The sequence below is a fragment of the Oreochromis niloticus genome, linkage group LG18, assembly GCF_001858045.2.
Source record: "Oreochromis niloticus isolate F11D_XX linkage group LG18, O_niloticus_UMD_NMBU, whole genome shotgun sequence".
NCBI lineage: Eukaryota > Metazoa > Chordata > Actinopteri > Cichliformes > Cichlidae > Oreochromis > Oreochromis niloticus.
The window spans coordinates 26,016,113-26,038,047 of record NC_031982.2 but is presented as its reverse complement, the minus strand read 5'-3'; the positions used below and the strand labels follow the sequence as shown (position 1 = coordinate 26,038,047).

General features: G+C 38.6%; 1 protein-coding gene and 1 non-coding gene across 4 annotated transcripts; one reads left to right on the top strand and one right to left on the bottom strand.

Moving 5' to 3' along the window:
• The first annotated feature begins 566 nt into the window (after nucleotides 1–566).
• On the top strand, nucleotides 567–18,605 carry LOC100710148 (uncharacterized). 3 transcript variants are annotated; one of them, XM_013272720.3, is made up of 24 exons: nucleotides 567–890; nucleotides 992–1,045; nucleotides 4,190–4,255; nucleotides 4,716–4,787; nucleotides 4,921–4,977; nucleotides 5,772–5,840; nucleotides 6,330–6,380; nucleotides 6,475–6,531; nucleotides 6,887–6,952; nucleotides 7,030–7,077; nucleotides 7,190–7,264; nucleotides 7,921–7,992; nucleotides 8,742–8,789; nucleotides 9,088–9,159; nucleotides 9,384–9,461; nucleotides 9,564–9,623; nucleotides 9,846–9,926; nucleotides 11,050–11,139; nucleotides 11,290–11,340; nucleotides 14,738–14,782; nucleotides 15,530–15,607; nucleotides 15,693–15,729; nucleotides 16,133–16,184; nucleotides 16,910–18,605. In XM_013272720.3, exons 1-24 carry the CDS (start codon nucleotides 888–890, stop codon nucleotides 17,913–17,915), a joined length of 2,388 nt encoding a protein of 795 aa, XP_013128174.2. In that variant the 5' UTR covers nucleotides 567–887; the 3' UTR covers nucleotides 17,916–18,605. The 3 variants fall into 3 exon arrangements, with proteins under 3 accessions (XP_013128174.2, XP_013128181.2, XP_013128187.2); XM_013272727.3 differs by lacking the exon at nucleotides 9,384–9,461; XM_013272733.3 differs by lacking the exons at nucleotides 8,742–8,789; nucleotides 9,088–9,159; nucleotides 9,384–9,461 and having other exon boundaries at nucleotides 569–890.
• LOC112842987 (5S ribosomal RNA) lies at nucleotides 6,108–6,226 on the bottom strand. Its single transcript, XR_003215077.1, has one exon. It is a non-coding gene; the product is annotated as a 5S ribosomal RNA (ribosomal RNA).
• Nucleotides 18,606–21,935: the final 3,330 nt, after the last annotated feature.

The following is a 21,935-nucleotide window of genomic DNA, read 5'->3' as shown; positions in this document are numbered from 1 at the left end:
CAGTTGTTTTACCTATTTAAAAAAGAAACACATTTTATTTACTCACGTTTTAATGACAATTCTAGCAGAGACCCCCGTATATTTTTAATTAATGTTTGTACAGTGACTTCTTTTGACCTCCTCGAAGAGTCAGTATATAGAGGGATCAAAAGTGGTTTCGGTATTAATGGTTTTCAACACAGACTATACTTTTTGAAGGGATTTTCTCTAAATGTATCTAAGTTTTAAGTTTGAAAGTTTAAGTTTAAAAAAACGCACCATATGTAATGAGCTATATTTTTGTAAATTTACACAAATTCTAAAACTCCAAACATTGTTTGAATATAGCTTTAAATGTCAGATATTGATTAAGAAAAGGGTTAAAATGTACAGTAAGCGTGCTTGCCAAAGCTGTTGATGGTATAATAGGTGCTTTTATTTTTATTACACAGACTATTTTTTTTTACAATTATTTGAGAGACATTAACTTAAGTACTTAACCTGCTGATATCCTTCTAGTTGTATTTTTATACCCTAAGGCTGTAAAGGGAATTTCCGAACTGCTCCCGAATGCAGCAGAATCGGGTTGACCGCTCCCAGATGAGACGAAGACTCACCCTCACCTGGACAACGGGGTACAGGTGAAGCGGACATCCTCCGCCAGTTTCAAGCGATAACCCAGATCTGTGGGAAGTATCCTCAACCAGTTTCTTTTTCCTTCTGTTTTGTAATTTGTTTTCCTAGAAAGGAGGGAGGATCCTGACCTGCGCAGCTCGCTGAGTGAAAACAACCGACAGACAACAAGCAGAGGACACAAAGTCCTTCTGAGGGACTTTTATATTTATATCCGCTAACCTCTGACAACAAACGGGGCAAGTTCACCGTAACGGAGACAGCAGTTCCCTGTAATGGTACGTTAATGGTACAGTGGCCGTTACACGTTTCGCCCTTTATGGTGAACGCCTTTATAAAAATAGCGTTGAGTAAATATGTAACCACCTGTCTGTTACAGGAGCGGTACGGTAACCTTGATTTGGACCTGGAGTGTGATGGAGGAGCTGTCTCTGTGAGTACAACTTTAGTTTGTCGAGGTTTGTTTTGTTTCTTCCTGAAGTCAGCCAGCAAGCATGTTCAACACTTTACTGACTTTTACCGCAAACTGTGCGACCGCAAACACGCGTAAGTATGCGGAGAGTTCACGCTGGCTCTTCATCGCAAAGAGACCTCAAAGTAACCCCTGCGAGGTTACTTTAAGGGTTTATTTTTAAGCGACTGTAACTTACTCGGGTGATCGAAGGCGAAAATAACCCTCCGGATCTCTCGTTAGCTCTGCCTTTCACTGTTAAACTGCCATACTTCAGGTTTGTCCGCTAGGACAAACTCATAAAACTCATTAAAAAAAATAGTGAGTAAAGGTAAAAGAAAAATCTGCTTAGGTTGCTCAAAGCTCAAACATACGATTTTTTTTTTTTTTTTTTTTTTTTTTTTTTTTAAATTCAAAAGTTTTCTCACTTTTTTACACGAGAGTTTGTTAAGCACACCAACACCAAGACGCAGTGGTCTGCTATCAGTCCGCAGAAACTGAACAAGGTCAAGTTAGCAAACGCATACAATCTGTTTCTGATAATTTAGATATAAACTATTTGTTGAAAATCATATCTTGCTATGTGGACATAAATTTGCATTTAATAGAAATTCACATGAATTGTCTCATTTGTACACAGCAACCTTTCTGTTCTATAGGAATATGACCATAATACAACCAGTTGTCTGTCAGCCAAAATGAGCCCTCTTGTTCGTAGTATCCACAGAGTACTATTTTAATATATTTAATAAAATATTGATGTTTGGTCTCCCTGCATCAATACCATATCTCCATGCAAAATATCGTGATACTGTTCTAAATCAATTCTTTCCCCTACTCCTACAATTCTGAGACGTTGATTTAAATGTCCTCTTACCCCAGTGAGTATGTACCATTCACTAAACTAGTGATGTTTAACTTAAAGAATAGCAGTCCAAATCTATGGTGACTATCACAAAAGGTGGCACTTGTATGATACATGATCCTGCGTCATGCCCAATAAAGCCAGTTTCTTACAACAGCTGACCTTGGAATAATATCCTCCCTCTGGAATAAATAACTGCCTGAATGTGTCACCAAGACGGCATGACTTGCCCAGAAGGACCTTGCCCCAACTAATCTACAAAGAGCACATTCACAATTTTTCCTGTGACGTAGAAGAATATTTCCAGGCCTGCTGTTTTCTTCAGCCAGAACATTCGAGTAGATCCACTGGGCTCATATCCAGCACTATATTTGTTTTCGGACTCTAGTGTTTTATTGTGTAAAATAATGCCCATTTTCCTTATCAGACTTTTTCAAAACTCAAAGTTGGGGTGGTGACTGTGCATGTCCCCACGACTGGTTGAGATATAGTTGTAGTACATTCACATTCTAGTCTTTAATATACTAACACATGCGTGTCCATTATATTTGATATAGATATATACAAATTACTTAACAAGGATTTTAAGTTAAAATAAATTAAACTTATAACAAAAACTGTTAATAATTTATTAATTCTTTTGTTTATTTTTTTTTTTTTCTTGCAAAGTCAAAGACTTTATTATAGTATATTTGATTTTGGACACTTTTATGGTTTTATGTGCTACTAGTGTAATGCACAACCTGGACAGTATGAAGTTCTGTGCTAAACAAAGTGGTACAAAACACAGAAAATGACTAACTTTTCTCTGACATGTCACCTGTAATATACTGGAATAAATATTAAACAATCTGATTATGTCTGAGCTGCTCTGCAAGTTTACCGTGAGGCCCAAAGGAAGACTTTGCTTCACTTAAGTGGTCAGAAGCCAGAAGCATTGTGGTCTACTTTTAACTTGTACCTACACATGCTGTAAATATAAAAATCACTTATGATGTTTTCCAAGTCCAGACATGAAATCAGCTTCAATTCCAGATTTTACATTCAAACATGAGATTGGAGTGAGATCCTTAAAATGTGTAAGTGCATTAGTAACAATTGCATTAGTTAAAATCTTTCCAGTTTTGAGTCCTGACAGCAGAACTGTAATCAGCGAGGCATTTTTTTATACTGCAGATTTACATCTTTTAATGGCAATGTTACTTTGAGATGGATTTCAGTAAATGAATGTCTCTTTTTAAAATTTTCAATCAGCAAAAAGCCTCATTAATCAGTGGGCTATTCAAAAAATCCTCCAAGTCTAAAGAACTGCTTCCATCTGCACAGGTAATGTTGCAGCTTTAATTATCCTTATTGTGCTTATTTGTTTATTTATTTTGTTGTCTTTTCAAAAGCTTGGATCGAGGACTGACTTCCAACAGATTGCAGCAATTAGCTGTAACTAATTTTAGTTAATTAACTTGAAACAATCAAATTGATGTATTTGTAATTAAATTTAAAGCAACTTTTTTTTATAATTACACACTTGTATCTCCAATTAATGAACCATATTATTCATTAATTGGATATTTAATTTATTAGTTCAGTGAGTAATTTTTTAAAATCTATTATTATTGTTTTTTTCATATTTGCGGTTGTAATTATGCTGGAATGCTTAAAGGAATGCCTAAAAATCTGCCAAAGAGGATCAGACATGGCGTTATACCACAAATACAAATCCTGTCAAGTCAAAACTTTATGTTATGAATATCCCAAACAAGTAATGTAATTAAAATGATCCCACAGGAACTTTCTCTAAACCAAAATTAGTTCTTAAGTTTTTATACAGAAGAAAAAACAAATATAGAGCAAAACAAGCAAACATTGATGAACAACAGTCTTTTAAATGTCAAAAGGATTTAGCATTATTAGGAAAAAAAAATTAACCAAAAAAATCTTCCATAGGTCAAATGACCCCCCCCCCCCAAAATACAACGTTTTATAAAAGATAGCATAAGGAAGATAAACTATTTTCAAAAGTTTGAGGATGTTTTGAACTGTCAAAGATTAAGCCCTAACAGTAAGTTTGGATAATCAGTACCACATGCATTGATAAAAGTAATATTTTCCTGTTTGTTTCCTCTTTTGCTTCAGGTTTCTTTTTGTTTTGTTGGTCATGTTTTTAAATATTTATAAGATAACAGGGAATAAAAGTTTTCTGCCTTTGTGGCTTTAATTTTCTTAGTTTCATATAACCAAAAACACCTTTTTTGTTTTTGCAGGCCGCCTTGACATTACAAAATCCTGAACTGTCTGCCAGCAATGACAGTTTAACCAGCAAGTCAAAGGTAAATTTGCTCTCTCTCTCTGATATACATATTTTTTAATTCAAATTTTGCTTGTAGTTTAACATAAGCATAGAAATGATGATGTGCAGAATTTATAGCAATTGCTAGTTTTCAATCCTGTCCCTATTTAATTACCTGCAGATCTTATATATGTATAAACTAAAGCTACAAAACTCCACTAAATGTTTATAACTTGGGAAAATCTTCAAAGCTACAATGAAACCGTTTTAAAAAAATACATTATTTAAAAATAATAGCAATGTAGTTCATTAAAATAGCTGCTGCTATGATTTGCTTTTAGCCAATCATTAAGCTGGACTGTTAAATATTTAATACCTATAAATGATTTGGTTTTAGTTGTACTTCACAGAGAACAACGACTATCCAAATTCATGTAATCTCTGTGGATTTCCTACCTAGTGTTAAGTTTTGAAATTCTTTTCTGTACATTTCTCTTTAGGATAAATCAGGTGTGCTGGGTGGATTACAGAAACTATCTCCCAAACCAAGACATGTGCAGAGGCCTTCGCAGGTTAAACACAATCTTTTATTACATATCCTCCACTCACTGGAGGTTCATGCAGGAAATACTACTAATGGCTAACTGGCTAAACTGTGTATTATTGTGTTATTTGTTATTGACTGTGCATTCTTGTGTGCTTCAGGATCTAAAGGACATTTCAGCCAGTAATGACAATCTGTCTGAGGACACCAATGCAAAGGTAGGTCTGATCAGCAAACAGCAATTTGAGATTCCCTTTTAAAGTTCCCATTTATGTCTTTATTAACAAAACTACATTACATCGACGAGAGGTCCATGCTAACATCAAAAAGCATTAGTCAAAATCTCTACAAGAGATACAATCAAAACTCTACAACATAAGAAATGCAACACATCTTAATAAAAATGGTTATATTATCATTTAAATAACAGTATAGGGAATGACAATGCCTCCTTCTACTGATTATTTCTCCAGTTAACTAACAGGCTCTGTCGATTGTTATTAAAAGTGCATTTAACACTTCATAATACAAAAAAGTATCCAAACTGAATGAATGAATTTATTTGATTGAATTTTAATGGTAACTTCAAACACCAAAGGTTTACAATACGTTGGTGATTTTGAGCTACAGTAGCTGTGTGCCTGAGTGGACAGGTTTTTTTGTGTGTGTTTGTACGAGGGGGAAAAACCTGCATGCATCAGCTATCTGGAAAAAGTGCTGGCAAATGTTTGGGGCACTGAACCCTCCCTGTCCATGTGACTGATGCGCCAGTTTAAACAAAGATAACTGCTACTTTATTCATTTAAAACTGAAAAAAGTGTTTTTTTTATACAACTCTTTATATATCTTTGCACATCTCTTTTTGTTACTTTTAGGAGTCAGGTGGATGACAAGTAGAATTAAAAAAAAAAAAAAATGTAAAAAAGGACTCCAAAATGGGTCTCACTCCTCTTAGTTTCACCTATGTTGAAATAAGTAATAAGTGGTCAAAAGCTTTTGTTTCTCTTGTTAGGAGGATTTGTCCTCAACCGTTAAGATCTCAGGCAGCAACGACAATCTGCCTGTGAACAGCAACACTAAGGTGAGTAAATGGACTGATTCTTATATAGCGCTTTTCTACTCTCCCGGAGTACTCAAAGCGCTCTATACAACATGCCACATTCACCCAATCACTTTCTCTATACATAGTGCTTTCTAAGTACATTCACACTCTGATGGATGCATCGGAGAGCAACTTGGGGATAGTATCTTGCCCAAGGATACTTGTCATGGCAGAGCCAGTCTTGGAACCACCAACCTTCGGATCAGTAGATGACCTGCTCTACCTCTTGAGCTACAGCCACCCAAAAGCTCACAGCACCTGGTATTCCCAGGTGGTCTCCCATTCAAGTACTAAGCAAGCCCAACCCTGCTTAGCTTCCGAGATCAGACGAGATCGGGCGTGTTCAGGGTGGTATGGCCGTAAGCTGTACCACGCCGTGATGCTTCCAAGTGATTCTTGTTAAGGTAGCGCGCAGCGTCAAATCCTTGCCAAACACCAATTTTAATGTGATTTGATTTTTTTCTTTAGGAGGCAGGTGGGATGTTTAGCAGTATGTTTAAAAAATCCCCAAACCCTCAGGTAAGAGATTAATAACAATGTTTCAGTCCATTTTCTGGACTATTATGAGTATTGTCATTGAGAAAGTTTTTAAACTTTTTTTTCTGACCTTCAGGAGGATTTTGCTGCACCAGATGATCTCTCTGGCAGCAATGACAAGAACCACGCAAAGGTGAGTTGTTTTTTTTTCCCTGTTTGAAAAAAACAAACAAAACAAAGGTCAGCTACCATAAGTACATAAGGTGACACAGGTGTCACTAATTGTCACTCCAGTCATGTATAGTCGACCCCCAAATGCTCTTTTTTTTTTTATGCCAGACACAAAGCATGGCATTAGAAAAAAAGATTGATCACTTTTGTTTTATTTTCAAAAGTGATTTGTTGATTTGTTGCAGGGCTCAAATGTAAGGACATTGCTTGTATGACTTTAACGATGAATCATTTTGATGCTGGGTTGTTTTGGAGCTAACACTGCTGTTTTTGTCTGACTGACTTTTTTGTTTGATTACTATTTCCCTTTTGTTAAGGATGATTTGTCTGTCGATGATGAACTCCTTGCTGGTAATGACAGTGCCGGGGAGAAGTCTTCAAAAGTAAGTGATAATGTTACTGTTACAATATACAGGAAATACGATCAGTTTCTAACCTTAATTGCTCTGAATTCTGTCAGGGTGGCGTTGCAAAGGTCTTGAGGAGTCCCTTCACCTCCTCCTCTCAGGTTATTTCCTCTCTCAGTAATATCACGTCATATCACGTACTCTACCTGCCTGTGCGATGCACATGTGATTATGCTTTCTTGTTTGTGATATACATACTTTGTATGTTACCAGGATAAAGAAAAGACTGGCCACTCAGGAGACTCACAGGAGAACAGTTCTGCCACAGGGAAGCCCAAAACCAAGGAGGTTGGTTGTTTCACCAAGCTGAATTTAAGCTCTCTTTAAAGGAGCCTTAACCCTGAGATTTTGCCTCACAGTGATTGATGATATACACTGACCTCATTATTTTAACCTTTCCCCGTGCTTAATCAGAGGATGCACGAATATAACAGTGTTTTAATTTTTTGGAAGTAAGAAAAACAACAGTTTGGCTTGATGATTTACTCTAAACGGTAGCTGTTTTTGTTTTACCTCATAATGGTTTCAGTCAAATGATGAAGAGCATGCTCTACAGTGACAAACGTGAGAGATCGCTTAAAATATGTGAGACATGGAGAGAACGAATGCCTCAAAAGCATTTTAAAATGATTACAGTGTAGTGAAAAGTTGGTTATTAACAATAATAATAATAATAATAATAATACATTTTATTTAAAAAGCGCCTTTGAAGACATCCAAGGACACTTAACAATAGAATAAAACACATAATAGAGATGACAAAATGAAGAACAATAAAAACAAAAGCACAAGATAAAATTAACAAACAGTGGGAATGATGGAGCTGAATCCATTTCGATATGCAAACAAAGTAAGGATGCTCTTGATTCACCCTTGGGGGAAAAAAATCTGAGGATTGTACAGCAGCGTTCATCCGTTGATTTCTGTCTGTTCTGAATGAACAGAATGAAAAGGAGGCAGGCTCAATAGAAGAAGATTCAACTGTCAGCAACAAGAAGTCATCAGGCCAAAAGGAGGTACGGTTATAGATATTTTTCCATGTTTAAAGTACATTTCTTTGACATTTCTCTGTTTGTTTAATTCAAGTTACGTTTGACAGACACTGAGGGGAAGCCTTTTTTAGTAGGAAGCTTGCTGCTTCCTGTTGATTCAGTCAAAAGTTGGGTTTAGTTTCACCACCATTGACGTAAATATGGTGGTGGGGCCTATGGGAACAAGCAGTTGTTCCCATAGGCCCTGTCTGCAGTCCTGCCTCATTTTTCCTGTCAGGCTTGTTGAGATCTTCCTACATTAAGTCTTTAAATTAAATGTTGCTGAGACAAAACTTCTTGAATATCCGTAATCAGCCAGACTCAGTGTTCTCAAACCATTTTTGTCATTTATTGTGCCTTCATTTACAACAACTCACTCACTAGGAAAAAAAGGACAACAAAAGAGGTGTAGTTCACCGGGTTGAGGAGGTGACCCATGTTTTATAAAGGTAGTGCCCTGAGGCCATTTACTACGTCTTTCCCCTGCCCTCTCTCCACTTATTCCCTGTCTTCTCTCCACTGTCCTGTCTCAACAAAGGCTTAAAAGTCCCCCTCAAAATATCATTTTAAAAAAGGACTAAGATAAAACAAAACCAGGAATGCCACCCTGCTGTGGCCATAAGGCTTCCACAGAATTTAAGTATGGAGATCTAAATATAGTCTCAGACACCACACAAATAAAAGCTTTATTAACTTTAAGCTTCAATATTCTCCTGATGTTTTCTCCCTCCCAGAATGCCGTGGTTGGAGCCATGTCCAAACTGATATCTTTCCGCCAAAAAGTAACTACACTGCTAAATATGTTTGATGTTGGTCAAGGTGTTACTGAGGCACTTGTAATCGTGGCTGTTTTTTGGTGATGGTGGTGATTGTTCATTTTTAGCAGTAACGATGTTTTGCACACATTAGGGATGGTGGCAGTGGTATAGATGGTAGATGGTACTATTTATCCCACAGATTTTGCAGACTACAAAAAGTGTTGGTGTGGGGTGTACTTTTTCCATTTGGTTCCCTAATTTCATGAAAATGCCACCTCATTTTTATATTCATAAGCCTAATATTTATTTTCCTTTTGTTCAGAAAGACACAGAAGATGCAAAAACACTCAAGGAGAATGAAAAACAAGTGGGAGAAAAATTTAATGCATCACCCGTGAGTCCTCAATTTACCCCCCCACCCACATACATGCAGTCAAAAATAATCAGACTTCTTATTCCATACCTTTCACCACTTCCTTCTTCTCCTCCCTGCATGGCTTCCTCTTATGAAACCTCCCCATCGTCATGCGCTAGTGCCTTCAGTTACACTGTGTTTGTATTGTGTGTGTGTGTGTGTGTGTGTGTATGTGTGTGTGTGTGTGTGCGCCCCCTTGTGAGGTCAAAAGTAACATGAACCAGTACGAAAGAAGGGAAAGGAGTGCAGCTATCCTGGTCCCATCCAGACCAACTCAGGAGGTTCACATGCAGTCAAACACAGCTGCCTCTTTGTGTGACGTGTGGCCTTTGTTGGAATATTCTAACTTCTGCTCTCTTTGTTGATGTGATTTCGTTGAGCAGGAGGTGAAGGGGACGTCGTCACATGACAAAGTAAAACCAAGAAGAAGTGAGGATAACAATGTACGGTTTGCATTTCTCAGGTTTTACGTTAATTGCCCAGAGTTTTATTATGTTTGAGGGAAGCTGTTAGAATACTGTTAGATCATTTGAGTGGCTTTTAAAGAATCAAAATGTTTAAAATGCACTGCTTTGTATAAATAGAAAGCCAGTACTTGGCATTAACTGGCTGTTTCACATTCAGTTTCAGCTTTGAAACAAGTATTTTATTTTTGTCCTGTACAGGAAGGCAAAGACATGACCTCCACAGAGAAGAAAGAAAAACCTGCTAAGCCTCCTGCAGTTCCTGCTCGACCATCAGAAGAGGTGAGCTCCCTGAGTTTAGGGAATAGTTTCTGTCTGTGATGATGTGTATTAAAGCACTACTTTAAACCCTCATCGTTTAGAAAACTACTGTGGTTTATTTTCGGAGCTGAACAGAATAATTAGACACAGTCGACAAGAGCAGAACAACCAACGGGTATTAACATTTTCATACAGTACAACGATTAGACTCTAAAAAAGGGTTTAATGTTATTTTAGAGAAGTATTGATTATCAACTGATTATCAGAAGTTAACTATGAAGCATGGTTCTTTCTTACCGCCGCTACAAAAAAGATGAAAAACTTAGATGAAATTAGTCAGAAATGTCTTTATTCTTGTGAAGAATTGAAGTTTCTCCTTACATTTCATTTTAGCATGTGAGCAAACGTGTGGGATAAGATATAACTGATCGAACGTTTGGCTAACCTGATTCATATCATCATCTGCTGCTTCAGTACATTCCTGCACAATACAAAAAAAAAACACATTGCAATTAACTGATTAGTTTAATTTGTGGCAGAGACCATCAGGTGAAGAAGGTGTAAAAGGAGTTGAATCTGCTGTAGCCAAAGACGGCCTTCGTCACGTCGCTGTACCGTAATAGGCCTTCAATTGCGGCCTCCGAAGGATGCGGCCTAGGAATTGGGACACGCCAAGGTGCTACTGGGTTGTAATGGAAAACCAGTCAATCCGAGTCAAACCCAGTAGGTACTAATGGAAAAGGGGCTATGGTGTTGAGACAAAAACCCCTGAAAGCACCTCTCAGCCCCTCCTTATTTTAAGCCTGGATGGTGGAACCTCTAAAAAGATGCACTTTAAGTTTCCAACTCCGGAGTCATGACTTTATTCAAATATTTTGCTTTATTTGCATATATCCAAACTGCTTGATAGTTTTGGTATCTTAATAAACTTTATAGCATACTTTAATAGAAAAACACACAGTGAAACAGTATCAGCCATGGATTGGCCTCCCCAACTTCAACATTACTGTACTTTTATATCTATACTCATCAGTAGAGAAATAGAAAGGTCTGGGGTTGTGACTAGCAAAAACCAGGACGTGATGATTATTATTTCATGCTCATGTTGACCTTTTTATTGTTTTGTTTTTCTTTTTTACTTCAGGCTGCATCGGATGATGTAGGGGTGAATGCAGATGAGGAATCTGCATCCAAGGAGGAAAAGAATGAAGAAGAGGTCAAGGAAAAAATGGAGGTTGTTAAACTACATTCCTTCTGTTCATGAACAGCTTTTGTTTTTAGTTGGCACAAACATTTATTCATTTTACTGCAGGAGTATTTCAGTATTTGACCTTTACAATACTTCTGAGATCTTTTTTGTTTTTATTTTATTTTTTTCTTTTAGACCAAAGTCAAGATAAAAAAGAAGCACAACCCGTTCATGCCTGATGTAAAGGTAACATTCAAACATGCAACATGCACAAACAGTTCTCTTCCATTTTGGTTTACACAGCACAACCAAAGCTAATCAGTCAGGTTTTTTTGGGGGGGGGGTTCGTCACGAGAATGGCTCTGTACCTATTGTGGAGCTGACACTGAGCTGGAGAAACCAGAATTTGAGCAGACTGATCCAACCTGACATCATGCTACATGCCACTTTCATGAAAAGCGTATCCACCCATTTATTCTGTGCTAATTATCATTAGAGAAGTCTAATGATCAGAATGGCAATCCTCCTGGCACTTAACAGCAAATACTATATTACTCTGTGTTGAGGGACCCGATCTTTGGGGTAGATCACTTTTTGGCGCAGCATGTTTTGGTGTTTAACCCTTTCATGCATGAAGTATGACAACCTCAATCAGGATTTTTATTCATCTTTAGGCATGAAAAAAGATTTTTGAACTTCATTTTTTTTAACATGTACTTTTTAAAGAGTTTTTTACATGTCCACTTAGATGGACAACACTGGCTGACCAGTGGGTGGCACTATGCATGAAAGGGTTAAAAGCCACAGAGACGGGAAAAAATTCCGATCACTACGGGTTTTGTCCTTCTCTCCTGGATCGGCTATAGCTTTTAGGCGTCTTGCCACACTGGACACCCAGTTTCCGGTACCGGTAAGGTGCAGTAAGCTGAACACAGCTTCAACCGTCTGTTTGTTGAAAAATAGTTTTCTTGTTAGTAACGGTAACACCGTTACATGTAACGATAGGAATAGTAATTAGTTAGATTACTCATTACTGAAAAAAGTAACACCGTTAGTAACGCCGTTATTCCCATCACTGGTCCTGCCACATTAACACCCTGGTTAAGAAAGCCCGCCAGCGTCTCTTCTTCCTCAGAAGACTTAGAGACTTCCATCTGCCACTGAGGGTAATTAAAAACTTTTAATCCTGCACCACTGAGAGCGCCCTGACGGCACACATCTGCACCTGGTTTGGGAACAGCACCAAGCAGGACAGACAAGATCTGCAAAGAGTGGTCCACTCGGCCAAATGCATCATTCGATCAGAGCTTCCTGACCTGCTGTCCATCTACACCAAGTGGTGCAAGACCAAAGCCAGGAAGATTATGATGGACCTCTCCCATCCCAACAATGGACTCTGCTCACTGTTGAGGTCTGGGAAGTGCTTCCGCGCCCTTAAGACCAAAACAGAGAGAATGAGGAGGAGCTTCTTCCCACAGGCTATTCGGGCACTGAACCAGGTGTAGGACTGAACCCCCCCACACACATCACATCACTGTAGGACTGGACTCTTTTACACATCTCATCTCCACACGCAGTCTGGTTTTTCCTTTTGCACACTTCGTACAATTTATAATTTCTTTTTATTAATAATTTCTTATGTAAACTGTTATTTGCACATCGTGCTGTAAAAAGTTAATCTGTAAATATTACTGTCAATTCTTACTATCACTTAGTTGTCGGGAACAGCAATAAGCATTTCACCTCATGTCATGCTGTGTGTGTGTGTGTGTGTGTGTGTGTGTGACAAATAAAACTTGAATTTGAATTTGATTTGCCAGCTTTGACAGATGTCCAGATGGGGTAACCACATTTACTCAGGGCCTTCTTGATGTGATGTTCTTCTGCTTCCCTGGCCGCTGTGTCTGTGGTTCGCTCTATGTTGTCCTGATGACACCCAGTTTGTGCTCCAGTGGATGCTGTGATTGTAGCCATTCCCCAGCTCTCTGTGAATGGTACTCATGGCCATTGCTCAATGGTCTTTGATCAATGATCAGTGGTCCTTGATTGGTGGTTGTTGATCAGTGATCATGACAGTTTGCATATTAATGATCAAGGAACTGACCTCACCGCCCATTGTTCATTCAGTGGGCTAGTTGCAGTCATTGTGCAAATGTACTGTTTATAAGGTTTGGGGAAACCTGCAGTCAGCTGAGACTGAAGAAGTCACTTGGATGAGTAACAAAACGTTTCTCCTACTGAAAGTGCTACCTTTTGAGATTTACTTACCTAGATAATTGAGCATGCATCAAGATAGCTGAAAATATGCTTGACTTTATGTCAGGGACTGACAGTTCTCAGCTCTCCCAAAGATCTAATGGCCTGTAACAACAGACCTGAAACCATATACTGCCAAGAATTCCACAGGTTCCTGAGATGAACCCAGCCATAAACTTTCTCCAGGTCTACAAAGCACATATAGAGTCTTAAGTCAAACTCCCACAATCCCTCTAGAAGTTGTCCGATAGTAAAGATCTGGTCTACTGTTCCATGTCCAGGACAGAATAAGCATTCCTCCTCCTAAATCCAAGGTTTGACAGTTAGCCTGTGCAACATTCTGAAATAAACTGTGCTATGGTGGATGAACAGTGTGATACCCCAATAACTAGACCACACCCTCCAAACCCCTTTTTGAAAACCACCACTGCACTGTGACACAAAATTAAAGAAGCATATCAACCAAGACAGCCCTACATTGTCCAGAGCAGGGGTCTCCAACTCCAGTCCTGGAGAGCTACTGTCCTGCAGCTTTTAGATGCATCCTTGTTCCAGTAAACCTGAATCAAATGAATGGCTTGTTACCAGGCCATTGCCAAACTTGATGGCATGCTGAAGAGGTAATTCGACCATTTTCCCATTTTCAACTGTGTTGGAGTAGGGATACATCTAAAAGCTATAGCTGGACTACTCTAGTAGGACTGGAGTGGAGACGCCTGGTCCAGAGCCTGTATCTGGTGGCAGATCTCATCTAAACCTGTTGCCTTGCCATCAGGGAGCTTTTCAACTACCCCAGTGACCTCTGCTATTAACAATTGGTGAAGCTTCCCCCAAGCTTTCAATCTTGCATGAGCTTTGAATGGCATAAAAATGACCCAAAGACAGAAATAGAATAGTGTAACTTGGCTCTAACTACGATGTCTCCAAAATTGCTTCTCCCTTAAAATCTTGAGCACTGAACTCTGTTTGAGCTCATAAAGAATTTTGATTAAGGTGGTAAAAAGACCTTCTGATATACTGTTACACAAACAGAATTTGTTTATTTATTTCTTTGAGAAATGAATAAACAAACTAGCTCCAAATTTCTCTGCTGTTCTTAAGCAAAGGAATATTTCTGTGTTGTTTTGGCAGGTAAGCTTACATAAATGAATTTCCATGGCCTGCCTTCTTGAGCAATTCACTGACCTAGTCTTAAACCTGAATACCAAAGAAAGTGAAAAGGAAGAATTTGTATGTTTTTTCCTTTTTCAGCTATTTTTTTCCTTGAAGAAAAATTACTTATTTAAATTATTTTTTTTTTTTATGTCTAAGATCATAAAACATCCAGATAAGTCCTGTGTTGGTATTACAAATGATTGAACTGTGTGTCTGTGTTTGTTTATTTCAGGCCAAATTGATACAGAGACGTGCACAAGAAACAGCCCAAGCAGAGGTAGACAATATAATCAAAATAATTTATCAAGAAACTTTCTTTCTTTTCTTTCCTTCTCCCTCTCAGCCCTCGCACATCAAACTTTAAAACCAAAAGTAACTTTTTAACCTTTTTTTTTTATCTCAGAGTATCACTGTATTTGCCCACTACATTGACATTTTGCTGGTTTAACCACTGTTGTTCAGGACTTACAAATTACCATTACAAAAAGCCTGTTTTTGTCACCTAATGCCTCCTTCCTCCACTCTGAAAACAAAGACTTACAGTCTTTGCAGAACTTGTCTCTAGAGTGTCTGCTCACCTTCCAACAGCCTCTATTGTAGTCTACATGTTCTTTGTTTTGGTTTTTTCCCCTTTCCAGTGCTGACATGAAACCCACACACAACAGCCGCACAGTGTTTGTGCATGTCTATACCATGGAAGATGAGATGAGATTAGGTTACAATATGCCCAGACTTCTTTCTCTGCTTCCTTTTCCCCTGTTGAGTCATTTAACTTCTGCAAAAACAGCAGAAATAAGTCATTATTCCCAGAATCCCTTTCACCAAAACTTCCTCCTCTTTATATGTGCAACAGCCATGTAAAAAATGAAACTGACCAAATGTGTTGCATGATAATGTCATTCATGCTCAAGTACTGTGTATTTTTTTCAGTTTCACTGCAGACACAATCTTTTGTTGACGTAATTATGATTAAAATGGTGGTTTTGATATGTAATTTTATTATTTACTATTTTTTTCATCTCAGAGTGAAGGTGCAAACAGGTCTGTGTTTGACCAGCTAGAGGACTACCGTATTGGCACTGCCTCAGCTGAAGATAGTAATGTAGGTTTTTGACATTTTAGTGCAGTCTTCACTCATTATTTGGAAAGCAAAAATAACAAACATGGAACCTAATGATGTCTTTCAGGATGTGGTTCTTATGGAATGGTGGGAAACTGTGGAGCGTAAGTTGAAAATGAAATGGTTTTTTTGGGGGGGGGGGTCATTTTTTTTGCTTTTATTTTTCTTTGAATGTGAAGGCTTTTTTGCTTGTTAATTTTTAACCAACCAAAGAAATTATTTTAGACTAGATTTATCCCATTAAGCACCTTTTGAAACATCAACTGCTGAGTAATTCTTATCCCTCAGCATTAGAAACTAACTTCACTCATGTTCTTGTGGTGAAATGGGACCAAATACTTTCAGCCAGATGTTAAAATCTGGTAGAAGGCCTTTTTTTAAGTGTTGATGCTGTTATAGCAGCAGATTAATATCACGCATGAGTGTAATAGTTTTGCATTCACATACTTTTGGGCCGCTAAGATGCACAAAATGATGATAAATCATTCTTTTGTCATTTTTTTTCAGAATGGAAAGACCCACCTCAACATAAAGACATGACAGAAAAAGAAGAGGCCAAGTAAGCTTTAATGTGCTTTAATATAGGTGTTTATGCTTCATTAAATGCTGTTTTTGGTCTTTCAGGGGTCTGTTCTCCTATACTTCTTTTTACAATATATTATCTTGATTTAAATGCAACAATTTAGGGAGGCAGCACATTAAAATGTCTTTGCGGTGTCTCTTAAGAAGATGGTAGCATTTTATGTTGATTTCCTTATTAAGCATTAAATCGAGGCTGCTAATTCCTTGTCGCCTGCTATCTTTGCCAGAAGGTTTAGTCTGCTCTGATGGCTAAGATTCAAGAGTTGAATATAAAAATATTGCTTTGGTATCTTTCTTTGTTGCCATATTGTTATCATATTGTGATGTGAATAAAATGTAAAAAGTTATTCAGGAGCTGCTCAAATATTGCTAGGCCACAAAATTTATAATATATCTGCATCATAAACATCCACCATGGAGAACTGAAGAAGCTCATACCCCGAAACAACAACACTCAACTTTTCTCCTGCAGAATGATAATCAATAATCAATTCCAATGAAAACAGTGGTGTGAATAATCTTTAAAAAAAGGTTTGATGTTTTGTCATGCTTTGAGAAACAAAACATTCTGCTTTCCTCAAAATCACTTGTTAATTATCAAGATTTTGATTAATTAACACTTACTAACTTCTGTTGGTGTAAATGAGACAAAATGGCTTTTTAAGATGGAGTTACTGATAAGACTTAAATTTCTTTTCTCAGGGCGTTTGCTTTGACCGCTGACAAGCTGCAGAAGGGCATCAGAGTCTTCAACAAACTGTTCACTGAGCGGGCAGAGAGCCTCTGGCAGCATGTCATCGACCTCAACGCCATCGCCGATGGGCTCGACAAGTTCAGCAAGAACACGAAGATCGCTCAAATCACAGGCGGCTCCACCAGCGCCATTGGGGGCGTCGCCACTGTTGCTGGCCTTGCTCTGGCTCCCTTCACCATGGGAACTTCCTTGATTGTGACTGCAGTGGGACTGGGCATTGCCGCGGCAGGCGGTCTGACATCAGCAGGTGCCGGCATCTCCAACCAGGTCAACAACACCATGGACCGCAAGAAGGTGGAGAAGATCGTGCAGGACTACCAGGAGAAGATGGAAGACCTGAACAAGTGCCTGACGTTCATCAAACAGGGTATTGAGAACCTGCGCAGATTTGACCTGATCAAGATGAAGAATAGTGCATACAATCAGGACTTCCCTGCACTTACTAGGAGATTCTATGAAGATGGCGCCATGGCAGGAAAGGCGATCCTCGTCAATGCCAATGAGATCATGCGTTTTGTCCAGTTTGCCCATGTAGCAGGTAGCACCGCAGCCAGAGCAGTCCAGATTGCTAGTATGGCAACTGGTGTGCTTACTGGACTCTTTGTAGTTATGGATATCTACTTTGTGTCCAAAGACTCCAAAGAACTCAAGAAAGGGGCAAAATCAGAGTTTGCTGCCAAAATCAGGGAGGTGGCGCAACAGCTGCACGACGGTCTGGTGGAGCTGAACTCAATACACCGAGAGCTGCAGTTCAACTCGCCAGAAAATAATGCAGAGAAGACCACCAAAGATCTGGACAGTAAGAAAAGAGAGAAAGACAACAAAGAAAAGAAAGAGAAGGGTGGAAAAGATTTGAACAGTGAAAAGAAGGACAATGACAGCTCAGATAAAGATGAAATCGACCGCATTAAAAAAGCCATCAAAAAGGACCTTGAGAACAGAGAATATGTTTGACACATAACTAGGAAGTACTTTCAGCTTTGCTTCCTTGTTAAGGGTTAAAGGAAAACTCAGTCCAATTCCCAAAAGACAAACAAATGTTTTGTATTTTACTATCTATGAGGTGGTTGTGCCAGATTTTTAAAGTAAAACTGCAATCAGGCGTATTTTAATTGTCCAAAAGGAGCCCTTAAAGGTTAAAATGTTAAGTTAAATATCTAAACCTGAAATAAAGGATCCGACTTCTTTAAAGATGCATTTGCCTTGATGATATTGGTGTTTCAGATAACATCAAGAATGGCTTATTAGTTTTGTATATTTTAATGAAAAGAGCTAATTTAAAAAAAGGTAACTGGATTTTGTACTGCTGCAGCAGCTGTTTGGAAACCCTAGTTTGGACTTTGCTTAAGTTTATAGCTTGTTTCAATCTAGTGAGTCATTCCATAAAAACTGGCTGCCCCATTTACCTTCAGGAATGACTTAGCTGCTCGCAGTGTTTTAAAACAGTCGAACCTCTGTAGACCTAGAAGCTACTGAGCGTGTGCACAGGGACTTACAATCTATAACATTATTTCCAAAGCGAACAATTTGTGGTGGTTGTTGTTGTGGTGATATGTTAACTGCCTGTCCTTTTGTAAATGTGTTGCAGTTACCGTATTTTTCGGACTATAAGGCGCACTTAAAATCCTTTAATTTTCTCAAAAATGCACCTTATAATCCGGTGTGCCTTATGTATGAATTCTGGTTGATCTTACTGATCTCGAACCGATTTTATATGGTACACGACGCTCAAAAATCTGTCAAGAAATGTTTTAGTACAACTTTGCTAAGCTACGAAGCCGCACCATTTGATGGCTTGTCGGAGCATTACAGCTACGCGGAGTGTTACATACTGTGGTTCAACATAATATTACCGTATTGTGTGTATAAGGACCACAAAATGGCACATGTTAAGAGACTTACTAAGCAGATTTCAAACTCAAGGCTATCAGTCACGCAGTAGAACATGGGAATAGAGCAGATGCGAGAGAATTCAACATTAATGAACAATAGTAGGGAAGTGGAGGAAGCAAGAAGAATGAGTTGAGTAAAGTTTGACTTATCTGACTGTTTTGTTTGCTTACTGCGCCTTATAATCCGGTCCGCCTTATGTTCCAAAAAATACGGTATACATATATTAAGAAATGCATTTCTTTCAGTTGGTATTATGCAGTTTAGCACTGACGGAAAAATTTTATTTTAATTCTCTATTTAGTTTTTTGTTGTTGTTGTTGTTGTTGTTGTTGTTGTTGTATTTTGTTTTCCTTCCCAGTATACATAATTGGTAAATAATATATTTCAAATCATGTTTTCATGCAAAACTATATTAACTTTAACATAGTTTAGATCAGGGGTCAGCAACCTTTCTGATGATGAGTGCCATCTAAAATTTCCTCAGAAGTCAATGTGCCATATGATTGCATTAGCAATAAATTTAATAACACTCTATATTAACAGTTACACACTATATAGAACAACTTTATAGAATTATATTTGTTTGCAGATGTTTGCAGCTATCAGCGAATAGTTATCAGCTATTTTGAAACAAAAAAAAGACACTTTTTATTCATAAAGAGAACTCCATAACAGCAAATGAACTGTACAACTGAAAATGTGAATGCTATTTATGGTCTCCTCACAACAATGATAAGAAAAATAAACTGGGCCAATATGGTATGTTTGTTAATACAGAGATACACATGTTAATGTGATCTCTGGTCTCCCGCTTGGAGACACAGGTCTCCAAGCATTCAGACGGCTACCTGAGGACACTCTTCATGTGAGAGAAAATCTGCTGACACAGATATGTAGAGCCCAGTACTGTCAATAATGCCTCTGCAATGTTCTGAAAACAGTTAAACTTGTCAGGTAGTGATGTCCAGCAGGTGAAAATGCAAGCTCCATGAACACGCACAGCTATGGATTCCAGCTGCGTTCGTAGTTCTGCAAACTTTGACCCCCACAGAGTCGAGCTTTTCAGTTCAATCAGCTGCATTTCGATGTCGCATTAACTGGCATTAACTCAGCCAGTTAATGCCAGTTAATATTGAGACAAATCCAGCTGCTCATTAAAGCTTTCTGGTTTGATCAGTCTCAAGTCTACGGATGTAGCCGTGTATTTCTGCGGTGCTGATGCAGCGCTGAGCGGACAGCTCCTGAAACATTTGAAGTGTTGGAATATGGAAATTTCAACATCACTTGAAAAAACTGCCAGCTAGCAACGTCCCTCTCACCGGTTATTTTTAGCCAATTACAAGTTGAATCTGGTAGTTGGGGTTGTTAGCTAAGATACCGTCATTAAGAAGCAGCACAACTAATGTGTCCATGCGAGCTAATTTGCAATGTGCACCGCTGGCCCGGCCATTTATTTTTTAATGCACCTTCTCAGATTAATTCACTGCGTGTCGTGCCCAGGGCTGGACTGGGACAAAAAATCGGCCCGAGCTTTTTGACTAGAGACCAGCCCACCAGGTATTATAGGAAAAGCCATAAAGCCTTTGAATGAAAGCAAACACTGTTGTGACAGGGATGTACACTGTCTTGTTGGTATATGTATAATTTCTATACATTTTACATCAGATAAAAAGTTTGGTTGTAAGATTCAGATAATTATTTAACATTTTAAATGAAAATAAGAAAGAAAAGTATTTCTTTGTGCCCCCCTTTCCCTGTTAATGCCCTACCTGGCCCCCTGGTAAAACTTTGCTAGACCCGCCCCTGCACAGTTACCAGCTGTCAGCTACTTAGAAAAGGATCCTGGTGTTATTTGTCTCTCAGAAACAGTTCATAACTTCCCTTCAACTCATTCACGTCACCTAAAAGGTAAACCTGTTTCTCCATCACCTGTTCAGCTCTGATGATTCAGTAAGGACATCTCCTGGTTTCATCTTCATGTTTCCCTCTCACCACATATCCAAACCGATATCATGACCAGCAGCTTTACAGCTGTGGCTCCAGCAAACATCAGCTGATACTCGATATTATTAAATAAATTCTAACAACAGCTTATCAAGCTTAAACGTGCTGCTGTTGTTTATCCGCTTCCTCTTTCTGGCGCAAAGTGGGCGATAGACAAGCAAGAGAGACTTGCAACAGAAATACTGATCAGCTGATCATTGATCAGTGTCATGATTGAAGTAGCAACAGGAGAGGGAGGGGGGGAGAATGAGAGAAGGAGAGGCAGCTGTGCAGTGTAACGACAGAATAACTCCAGCTTTGTGGCTTTTTCCATCCTAGCTGAAGTCCGGGACAAACTCCGTTCATTTTCAGCTCAATACGAAACGCGTAATATTTTCTCTGAATACGGGACGAATCCGTTTTTTACGGGACGGTTGGCAACTCTACTAACTAACCTTATGAATAAAATAAAGTTCACTATCAGTAACATCACAGTACCCACCCAGCTGTATATAAACTCCGTCATGCTAGCTAGTAGCAGTACGAGTTATTGTAACTGACTGTAAAAAGTCAGCACAACGAAAATAAACTCCACCTAAACTTGGTTTATATCTGACCCAGATAGACTGCAGGTCATAACTTCTTACCTGAAGTTCAGTTCACCTGACACTCGGTTCTCTCCTCCTCCTGCCTCCCCTTTCCCTCATCCACCTGCTGGCCTCTGTGGAAGCTCCGCCATAGCCACCACCAAACAACTGACTTATTTTTACACATCGGCCAGCATCTGGCCAATACACCACCTTTCATTGTGTATACCGTTACAAAAAAATAAAATAAAATCATAAAAACGAAAAATCACCATCAGCCACCATGGCCAGTCCAGCTATGGTCGTGCCATCAGTTAACCCTTCTGGCACGCGCCCAGGATTGCCGACCCCTGCTTTAAAAGAACATTATGCAGTATTTTTTAAGACGTATACAGAAATAAAAGATAATGTTCATATTTCTGTCTTAATTGGAGTATAATAATTTAAAAATAAGTGTTTTGGTTTCCAGGAACAAGCTTTATATCTACAAAGGCCAATCGATTGTGTTGTA